General features: G+C 36.8%; 1 protein-coding gene across 4 annotated transcripts; it reads right to left on the bottom strand.

Moving 5' to 3' along the window:
- Positions 1-10,334, bottom strand: LOC147403358 (protein PHOSPHATE STARVATION RESPONSE 1-like). Of its 4 annotated transcripts, none has more exons than XM_086438915.1 (9): positions 10,218-10,334; positions 9,727-10,024; positions 5,412-6,358; positions 4,814-5,024; positions 4,641-4,717; positions 4,501-4,540; positions 3,825-3,882; positions 1,657-1,726; positions 1-678 (listed from the first exon to the last, which is right to left on the bottom strand). In XM_086438915.1, the coding sequence occupies exons 3-9, from the start codon at positions 6,072-6,074 to the stop codon at positions 307-309; spliced, it is 1,491 nt and encodes a 496-aa protein (XP_086295041.1). In that variant the 5' UTR covers positions 6,075-6,358; positions 9,727-10,024; positions 10,218-10,334; the 3' UTR covers positions 1-306. The 4 variants fall into 4 exon arrangements, with proteins under 4 accessions (XP_086295041.1, XP_086295040.1, XP_086295042.1 ...); XM_086438914.1 differs by having other exon boundaries at positions 5,412-6,275; XM_086438916.1 differs by having other exon boundaries at positions 5,412-6,254.
- Between the last annotated feature and the right edge of the window lie 793 nt (positions 10,335-11,127).

Below are 11,127 nucleotides of genomic sequence, written 5' to 3'. Positions count from 1 at the left end.
TGAAGCGACCCCAATAATGTTAGTCATTTTCATGAAAAGATAATTAAAATACCTTTCTCCATGACTAAAAACTTTATAATCATATCCTTATACAGTAACCAAAACCAAGTTCCCAATTTATCTCCACCCACTAATTAATGAGCGAAAATCAGAAGTTGACATACACATTAATATCAAAACCCAACTCTTTAAACGGGGAGAGAGAGAGAGAGGGACTGCCAGCCATTACCCAAGACCATATACCCAATATGAGAGACGATCTCACATTTCGAAAAACAACTGAGTCGGTCAGCATAGCGTCTCTCATTACCTGTCGTTACTATCATCCGGTTTTGAACGCTTTGTGGGCGGGGATTGGGACCCATCAACAGCATCGGGTTCAAGAACCTCAGTGTCGGGTGCCTTTTGCTTCCTCCCCGACTTCGGCGAGTTTTCTTCCGGTGTAACATTGTCAGGGATTGCATCAATTCCTGTATCAGCATTATTATCCTTTTCCAATGCTTCGACTTTGTTTTGGGCAGGAGACTGCTGCAATGAGTCTGATGAAGGGGCAGAGGGGTCACCCAAAGTGGGTGACGCAGCCTTGAGCTTGTCAGTACCAGACTTGCATTGCTTCTCAAACATCAATTGGAGATACTTCCCTTGTTCTTCGATTCTCAACTGTAGATTCCTTTGTATCTGTAGGAAGAATTTAAAAGAGATAAGAAATATATATATCATAAATGAAAGTTGCCACATGCAGATATAATTAGGGCGTCCATGAGTGCCACGAGTGATGGTCTTATTAGATCCAACCACATGAAGACAACATTTGCCTATAATAACATACACAAAATAGTAAACTAAAAAAGAAGGTAAAATAGAAATATTTGTAAAAGATTATATCAATGTCATCATCATTTCTTCTTACCCTCCTCTCCCTCACTCACAGCCAAAACCTCTTCTTTATCCTCCACTCTCACTTGCCTCCTTATTTATTATGACTGTTAGTTACCATATATTAAAATTTTAGAGTTTCAAATTCTAGATCTGATGGCCAACAATCAGTCAATGCCATAGATCAGACAGTCAACATTGTATCCAATCGGCTATCGAAGAAACAGACACCAAATGCCCATCCATCATAGAATCAGATGGTGACCTTTTCCATCAACTATTGATTGGGTCCTTGAAACCAGTATTTCAGTCAAGATACATTGGGAATTCTGATCATTTCGATTGATCTTGTTCTCAGAATTCGGCATCTACTATTGCACTGTTCTATAGTGCATTCCACTGATTATCTTTGGTTGACATGCCTTTCCACGATATCAAATATGATGGATATAGATATGAGACATATTTGTATGCACTATTACCCTTTTTGAGATCACACCACGTGTATGTGTGCTTGTGTGTGTGTGCACTCTGCGGCAATTAAGGGTCTAAAGTTTGCCATAAACAAGCCTTTGTTACTGATTTTTTTAAGTGAAATCAAATCACTAATAAAAAAACATCTAGCCTCACATCGTTTCTGCTTCTTGTAGGTGTAACAAGTTTTGGCTACTGTCTGATTTCTGACGAAAATGGTTCGAGATCTAGCAGCAAGTGATACAATAATTTAAAGAGGGAATTCTTTTCCCTGGAAAATTCTTTTTTCACAGTGAAAATTCATACCTCAAGTTGTTCGTGCAGACGTTTCTGAACTTCCATTTGTAGTCGTAATGCTTCAGTGATCTCAATACCCCTATAATCCAAGGGAGAGATAGAGACTTAGAAACTATACATTGAATCAGCACAATAATTCAAAGATTTTGTAATATAACATGATTCAAAATTTCCTATACTAGCTGGAACTGCAAGAAAGCTACAATCCTAACAACAGTAGACAGTCTTTAAAACCGAAATGTATCTGCAAAGTTACAAATAATCCCTTGAGTAATCACCAATAAGGAGAAAAAGTTGGCCAGCTACTTTAAGGTTTGGTAATCAATGTAAGGAATTCAACCCGAAATTCCCAACGTGGTGAGAAACAAAAAATTAGAGAAAAACACACGTCAAAAAGGAAAACAATCACACGCATAAGACAGTATTTACGTGGTTTGGCAATTTGCCTACATCCACGGAGTTGCAGAGATTTCACTATTATCAGGAAAAAAATACAAAGGGTGGCTAAAGTCTCAAAAACGACAACCAAGACCTAAAAAACCCTAATCACCAAAAACGGCTTCTATATATCGCGCACACACACACACACATATATATATATAGAGAGAGAGAGAGATATTCACACATTTTCCAACCGAAAATGACTCGGATAAGGCATTGTAAATTTTACACAAACATACATGGTGAAAAGTTTCATATCATCTTGGAATGTCTCAGCCAAGACCTGAATGAAACATTGCTTCCCCTCCCTCCCAACTGATGACACCGCACACCTTGATAGTCAATTAAAGAAACTAAGATCACGACGCCTCTTTTCAGGCACCTGCGTACTTCCAATCATTGCCTCCATGGATTCATTTGATCCCATTCCACCCATCTCACTGTCTTATCTTCCAAGTCTACCAATCCTCTTGTTTCTGTAGTACCCTGTTTTCATCCTCTAACAACCAACCACAGTTGTGACAGAGACCATGAAGCAAGTTATCACCTATTACCTATTCTTTGTTTGAGGAAATTATATAGTCTTTAAGGCTAGAGCAAAGTCTAGACCAACACTGCTCCAAAGATTAAAAGTCAATGTCGATGGAAATTCTCTCATTGAAGTCGTGGGGTCCAAACTTTGTACCTTGACTACTTAAGGACATAGTAACCAAGTTCGGATTCGGCAATTATTGGGCAGGGATTATAAAAAAATGATGTTTTAGGTGCATTACAGGGTAAGGATTTCAAGAGATGGGGGGAGATTAGTGCTGATTCAGTCGATCAGGAAAATAATATGTTATTTATTTGTTTCAATGATAAATCGACAAATAATTTTCCAAACAAAGGGAGAATGAAAAGCAGGAACAAGCCAGAGTCCGGGAGCCACTACAAATGAGTTATCCAAAGCCTACCTTTACTAGTCTTAACACTGTCCGTCTCAAAATCCATATTTACTACATTGTTTTACGAATGAGTTTCTTGACAATCCAATATTCAGCACCATAAAGCATAACCAATTTATAGACCATAAAAACTTTCCATTTAGTTTTTTATCACTATTCACTACACATGTTGGTCACATAATACTCCAAAAGCATAAGTCCACTTTTCTTTAGGATAAATAAACATGCCTCCACTTTAGCCTCTCAACACTAACTTCATGGGTCACATCCTCACTATTCTTTCCACCGTCTTGATGATAATTATATCTAAACTGTGGAAGTGGTCACTTTGATTACCCATTAATATTGACAAGCAATTCTCTCAATATCACAGTTGAACAAATCTTGTTCTTCTATTCAACTCTGGCTTGGTCCCACTTACTTGAAATCCTTAGTTCCTTAGTTCCTAAAGTCCAGGGTTCTAATTCTGATTATTACTCAAGCACCATAGCAACACGACATCATCTGCAAATAAAACATACAGGAAGAGACCTTTCCTTCAATGTGTGGTTAATTCCATCCATAACAAGTGCAAAAAAAAAATATATAAATTTATGGATCATCTAGTCCAAATCCACTTTAACTGGAACCTGACTTGTATCACAACCAGCTGTTCTCGCACTAGTTAAAACTTAGAACTTTCAATAAACTTGCACAAGACTACTTTCTACTATTAGCAGCACTGCATAACACACAAAGAACAAGTACTACATAGTTTTAGAAATTTCTTCGAATGGAAAAAAAATGGCTTACGTTTTCAGGTCTAGAGATGAGAGGTCTTCAATAGAAGTCATCTTTTTCTCTGAAGTTCCTGCATAAAGAGAACAACCCGGTTTTAGAAACGGATTTTGTAAATGAGATTCACTTTTGTGTACTGTTTCTTGGGAACAAATAAACAGCTTAACATATCAGCAGAGACTGAAAATAGGATAGGGACTGCGACCAATAAAATAAGAATACCACAAGTTCATGACTACCAGTGACGTCTATAACCTTTATATGAAAGAAAAGATAATGGTACATAAGAATCTACTAAAGAAGTAGCCTTAGAAGAGAGAAAAACGTAACAGATTTCTGAGCGAAGTTGAGTTAATGGCTGAAGAGTCGAAACATAAAATGCAACATGATGGTGTGCAATCATTTTTTTGGGCTACGTAAAAAGAGAACTCCATATAAATCTACTTAAGAAGTAGCCTCAGAATAAAGAAACACGTAACAGATTGCTGAGCAAAGTTGAGTTCATGGCTGAAGAATTCAAACACAAAATCCAAACATGATGGTGTGCAATCATTTTTTTAGCAGATAGGTATGCATAGAACTCCATATTAGAAATGGAGCAACAAATAAGAGTCCTCAATTGAAAAAAAAGGCAAAAAAATAATAAATAATAATAGAAAATGAAGATTGCGAGAGGCAATTTGTTACTTACCTTCTGATGATTCTGGTCTGTACCTAGCTGTTCTGTATTTCTGCAATTCATGGGGAATGAAGTTCAGTTAAAACCAAGAGAACTAAAAAAATGCCTTCATTAGTGAAACTAATGTAAAAAAAGAAAACCAAGATACACACCTGCAGATGGCTTTTTACATGGTATATGGTCAAACCTTCAACTTTCATGAGCTTCAAAACACCCTTAGGAGTAGCTCCTACATATCAGAAATCAGTTATTAACGCAATAAGCTCCTAGATTCCTTTGACCAAAATGAGATCAACAAGACAATAAAGCCTAGAGGGTTACTCACTTTCACTCCCACCAAGCTGATTAACAGCTTCTACAAAGCACTCATGAAGTTCAGGTGTCCATCGCATGCGTGGCTTGTTTGGGGCACTATTGGCTGAGGACAAGGGGCTAGTGACAACACATAATTCTCCAGATTGAGAGGGAAGCTGACGAGGAGTTTCGGACTGGTACCCAGAGAAATTTGAAGATGGATTGGGTATTTGGTGTGCCGTCTATATAAGAACAAAAGTGGGTCAAAAACAAACACAAGTAATGAAATTGATAATTTATAAGCAAACTAGAGCTTGTCCGTGACGTGGGGTTAAAGGGGTAAAATAGAAAAGTTAGAAGGGTATATATGAAAAGGGGGGTAAAAGAAGAAAGATAGTAAAATTTGAGGGATATTATTGAAAGGAGGGGGGAGAGGAAAGACAATAAAGTTGAAGGGGGTGAAGAGGAAAGGCAATAAAACAGGGACCTCACTCCACTATAGCTTGAGTGGGGACGTTTACACCCCACAATTGTAGCTAGAGTGAGACCCACCATTGTGTTTTAATATATAGATAAAAATTACAAAGTTATTAGAAATTAAAACCACCTCAAATAAACAATGAACCAACCTTCGGTTCAGGATCAACCACATTGGTGTCAACAAGAAGCTCACTCCAATTGGAAGCCAAAGGGTCGTCATCGGTTATTAGCTGGTCTGCCCATTCTTGCCAATCACTTCGCTTTGTGTGGTCCTCATTTGCTATTGCTATCCCGCCAGCACCACTACTTTCCATTTGACTGTTCTGGACAGGGTTCTCAGGAAAGTCAAGGTAACCCTGAAGCTGATCTGCACACCAAGAAACATCGCCGTTTTCTTTGGTGTAATGGTCCAATGCTGTAGATTCAAATAGTCCGGAAGAATGAGAAGAATGGGTTAATGGAAAAGATTTTCCATTATTTGATGACTGAGAAATGAACGGAGCATTTCTCGAATGCCTATCCTGGGAAGAAATGGAAGAGAAATGAAGATCTGATGAGAATCCCGAAGCCGATGAAAATATGTGCCCAACAACCCCGCTGTTGGAGACCAATGGAGTTGCATGAGGGGTCATGGGATTTGTCATCATTTCCCTTTCCAAGGAAACTTGTTGGGAATCTGGAAGTTTGGGATACTTGTCTTCCAAGGTGATGGGGAGAACTGGCAAAGATGACGACATATCAGTAGCGACTCGTGAGTTACTGAGCTGTTTAGTGCCCAATCTTTGAGTTGATAAAGCAGGACGTGCCTCCATCCCTTTCCATAGGACAATAAATGATTCACTGTCACCTACTTATCCACTTGGTATTGGCTTCCAATGTACTCCACTTTTATAGTAATATAATGCTCACTGCATGTCCTTGACTTTGCTAAGCTCTGTACTGCACCTCAATTCTCAAGGCTTGTTTCACAAAAGGGGCGTCAGTTCTCACATCTATGGAAAGAATGTTGACACCTCATGAACCAGAAAAAAAAAAAAAAAAAAGCATCCTTCAATGAAAATGATTCTCAGCTGAGAAAATACTGAAAAACACAATCCTGGAGTTTACATCAACATTGATCAGTTCCCTTGATTGATGCTACTCAGAAAACAGAAGAAACACCCAACTTGATATGAAAGCTTAGTATAATGACAACTTAAACAATTTTGGAGCAAGAAAATATGCTATAAGCAAAAGCTAGAAGAGTGGGCCATCCTTGCAAACATTAATAAAAAAACAGCTCAAATAGCACACCGGCATGAAGTAAACTCGATAAGAGAAGCCTCTCAACAATAATAACTCGGGCACAAGAAGATGTAGAATGCCATGATGAATATTATGATTTGTGCACAACATATGCATGGTATGATTACCAAGAAATAATTAAATAATACATTTTCTCAAGGAAATTGAAGTTAATTAACAAACTAATAATACAAAATTCAATTCAATTGAATGCGACATTTGATCAGCCACAGCAAGTTTTCTTTATCTTTTTCTTTTTCTTTTTCTTTTTTTGATATGCCCTGGAAGTTGAGATGACTATCAAGGCTAGAAGGACTAGCAAGACAAACTAATGCTCTTTTCTAACTTCCACCTCCCATCTAAGAACCAAATCTTCAAAAAATAGCCCCCAACCTCCTTGAAAAGAATGGATCAATAAAGTAACAAAGCTTTGAATCATTGATACTGGTAATAGTATTATGAGCCTACTCTTACATTCCTTCAAAAAAACCTTCTATTTCTTTCCTTCCACAATCCCCAAAATACATAACTCTTCCTTACTGGCTGAATCCATCAAAGCTCTTGCTGTTGGCAACCCAAGGGACAGATTTGCCATCCTCTTGTCCTGCACTACTGCACTGCAGCGATAGTCTCTAACTCCATAGGGGATATAGTCATTTTTGAATTGGCAGTCCTAATTCCTTGCTTTTTACCAACAATCACCTTGAACAAGACAATAGGCACCTTATTTTTTCCTGAATGTGAGATTCCCAAGGAGACACTAATATCTATAATACATTCTAACAGCCAATTAAACATTTCCTTTTGGAGTTATGTTGATCTCCCCAAACTTATGGTCCTCTCCTAATGCTTTGATTTGTTGGACCTGAACAGATTACAAGGCTCCCAATTCGCTCTCATTTCAACTGTTAGTGGCCAAAAGACAACAATTCCAAGATGAAATTAGAACTAGTGGCCAATCTGGCACAAATGACTGAACCGACCAACAATCCTAAGTTTAGCATTTAATCTTTGCTCACTGCCCAATCCTAAGAATCGATAAGCTCGTGATTAGTCATCGAGAAACACTACCCATTGGAAATCAACTGACCATTACCAAATGAAATTGAGGAACACAAATCTGAATATAAAGCAAAGGAAGAGAAGCCAAATAAAATGGAGTAAAGTTTTCCATAGCACTGTTATAAATAGGTAGACTTTAAGGAACAAAAATCTGAATACAAAGCAAAGGGAGAGAATCAAAACAAAACAAAACAAAACAGAGAAAAGCATACTATAGCACTGTCATAAAATAGGTAGATTTTAAGGAAAACAAGTAGAATATCTTGATACACATCACCGAGAAAATCGTCAGGAGGGGAAACCCCCTTACTGGATTTGAAAGAATCTAGATGGCAAATAACTCTGAACTGCAATAGAGACCTGCACACCCGCACACTTTCCTACTGTGACACTCTTTGTCCTCCGAGTTCTTGAAAGTGTTGATGATGAACAAGGATTCCTTTTTTGGTTCTACAATTGGATTAAGAGAAAACCATTCATCTTTGCGTACTTAGAACCCTCAATTATCAGTTTTACCATTCTTCAAGAGTTCCGGTAATAGCTGATTGGGAAAGATTCTCCATCATCACTTTGTTTGGCTCAATGGATAAAATATAATTCCTAGTCAGGTTTTAGACACCTCAATTTACAATATTCATTTCTAATTGTGTGATCTATTTGGGATCCGATATGGGCCCTCATGATGCTGCATGACGTATGGGAGTCCTGAGCCAAAGAATCAGTTTCTGATAAGTGTTTGAAATGACTCAATCCTCATGTATCCCAACCCTATCAAGCTTCAAAAATGTGTGGCACATATCTGAATCTACTATGTGTGACTCCATGATTGTTTGAACGGTAATAGCTTTTGGGGGCCTACATGCTAGATCAACCCTCTATCTCTCATCTACGTTAAAAAACCTAGAAGCTCAAGGTTGGGTGGTCATCGCATGGTTTTTATGGAATGGAAAGATGACAAAGTTACTTGTTTGAGTTTCTTACTTTAGTTGGGTGTAGATAGCTTGGTGGATTTCACTGGAGTGTGGAAGGCAATTCTTAACCTTCATTCTGGTAATTTCCTTCTTGATTAGAAGATTTCTATTTGTTGGCCTACCTGTAGATGTAATCCCATTATGAGTGAACCACGTATATCTTGTGTGTGGTTGTGTATTATTTCTTGGCATTCTTTCTTGTTTTTTACACTCACATACCCTTGGGGTTTCAGTTGTTGAAATTGATTGACTTATTATTTGAAGGGATTAATTTCAATTGCCAATTCTGCGCGTGTAGCGTGGATTTAGCCACAACACACCCTCATCTTGGTAACACTCATTCTATGTGCATGTTGTTCCTTAATTCACCCCACACTCATTTCCATCAAAGCATAACTGATCATACCATCCTCTTTCATATGATAGCTGCTTGCTAGTCAAATAGCAATCCAGAAGCACATCGACACTTCCATTTGGTCTAATCCTAATTTTCAAAAATCAGTCAATGATTTCAGAATCCAGGACACATCGTCGTGTAAACATCATCTCCACGTCATAATATCATCAATCATGCACAAAACATAAAAACATCACAATAATGAAAAAAGAAAAATGGTCATCAATGCCATGTTTTACCCATGAAAAACACATAATTCCACAAAAAAATGGATTAATTATCAATCAACCCAGAACAATACCCGTACATCAAAAGTCACATTTTTTCCTAGATTTCCGAAACAAACGACAAAATCACAACCCATCAATGAAAACACAGCAATTAGAGACAATCATTCATCGATGCAATGTAGATTCTCCATTAAAATTAGAGAGAACCCACCTCAAACTTTTTCCCTTTGTATCGTTTAATCGGCAATACGGATAAGTTGGTAAAGTTTGTGGGTGCTAAAACTACAACTACAGATTGAAAACTCACCTTCATCTTACGAATTACTTATCTAATTAAGCATGCTTACACATACCCAATTCGAACTAAAAACTTTGGCTATAACCCAAAAATCTCGAATTGGGTACTTGAGATTATTTCCACACACACACAGAACGAAAAAACATGGAAAAAGAAATTCTTTATCTTTGGATTCTATTGTGTTTCTATTGAAAATCGAAATGGGTATTTTAAAAAATTTACCTGAAATAAGAGACAAGGAAGAATTAAACCCTAAGAAAGTCCATATAAGATGGAAATCGAGGATCTTTGGAGGGGCTCCACAGCTGTTGTGGCGAACGCAATACAGATATTCGTCTAAATATGTGAGCGATAATAATATTCAATAAATAATAATGGAGCTTCCGCTTCTCTGTCTCTCCTTTCTACTTTGATTGATTGCTCCTCCTCCTCCGTAGCTCGAACCGAGAAGTCAGTTCACCTTTTTATCGCGATAAATTGATATTGTTTTATTAATTTATCGTCTCACCTCCTCCTCATCCTTAAAAAAAAAAAAAAAGTAAATAAAAATATATATTTGTTTTCAAATAATCATATTCTTCGTGGATTAGAACATGATCAAACCAAAAAATAAAAATATATTTTTATATAGAAAATAAATATATAAACTATTGAAAAAAATTATAATCGATATTTTCACGATATTGATCCTAAATGATACCGAGATGACTTACCCAATCATATTGGCCTTGAAATATTTGGCATCTTCATTTCATATCATAATCGAATGGACGATCAATATTTATTTTAGTTGACCTCAAACCTTTTGACTGAGGCTTTCTATTAAGATGATGATAATGATAGTGATATTGAATATCAAAATTTCAGTTTGAGGTTATTATAGTCATTGGTTTTTGGATTATGACGTATATCAATGCTTACATTTAACATCCCTATTCGGTCAGACAGGTCAAACTTCAAGTAGAAACTATGTTCAAACATAATTTGAATCCGTTTGGGTCATTGAGTTCAAGTTAATGTTGACTTCGACGTTGATTGTGCACTAAATCATAGACGTATTTCCCCAAAATATAACTATTGTACACTTGAGAAAAATCAATATTTCTATGCTTACACAATGTTGTAGGAAGTTACTGAAACACGACTCGTGGATAATTCCTTCTAGATCTTTTTTTAAGGAGAAAGTGAGATAAAGACAAATATAATTATTCACAATAAATAAAAATATAATTTACTCGTCATAAAAAATAATAGGATAATATTGAAGTAACATTGTGGGGGACATTTCTAATATGAATGTGTGTCATAACCATAGATGTTTTTATCGTGATATGAGTGAGATCTTGATGACAAACATATATGGTTATGACACACATCCACATTAGAAATGTCCCTCACAATGTTACTCCAGCACAACTTAAAATAATAATTTACTACAAGAAAATCATTTCCAATAGATATCTTATAATGTTGTTATTCTTTTATTTTTTTTGTAAAGAATGGTATCTGAGCTAGTTTGCACGCACCAACTCTTCCCTCCCCTCCGAACAAGGCTTGATAAACAAGACTTTTAATCATGCGATCCGTGACCACTGATATTAACAATCAGTGGGAGTCGAACTT

Source organism: Akebia trifoliata, chromosome 4 (genome assembly GCF_017979445.1).
Source record: "Akebia trifoliata isolate Shusen 1 chromosome 4, ASM1797944v1, whole genome shotgun sequence".
Lineage (NCBI taxonomy): Eukaryota > Viridiplantae > Streptophyta > Magnoliopsida > Ranunculales > Lardizabalaceae > Akebia > Akebia trifoliata.
Note: the sequence above shows the minus strand (reverse complement) of the source record. Positions and strands in the feature narration are given on the sequence as shown.

Bases quoted from the DNA above. Each gene is read 5' to 3' on its own strand.
- LOC147403358 (XM_086438915.1), bottom strand. From the start codon at position 6,074: ATGGAGGCACGTCCTGCTTTATCAACTCAAAGATTGGGCACTAAACAG. The intron at 3,883-4,500 runs GTAAGTAACAAA...CTCTTTATGCAG, and splicing joins CAGACCAGAATCATCAGAAG to GAACTTCAGAGAAAAAGATG. The intron at 679-1,656 runs GTATGAATTTTC...TTCTTCCTACAG, and splicing joins GTCTGCACGAACAACTTGAG to ATACAAAGGAATCTACAGTT.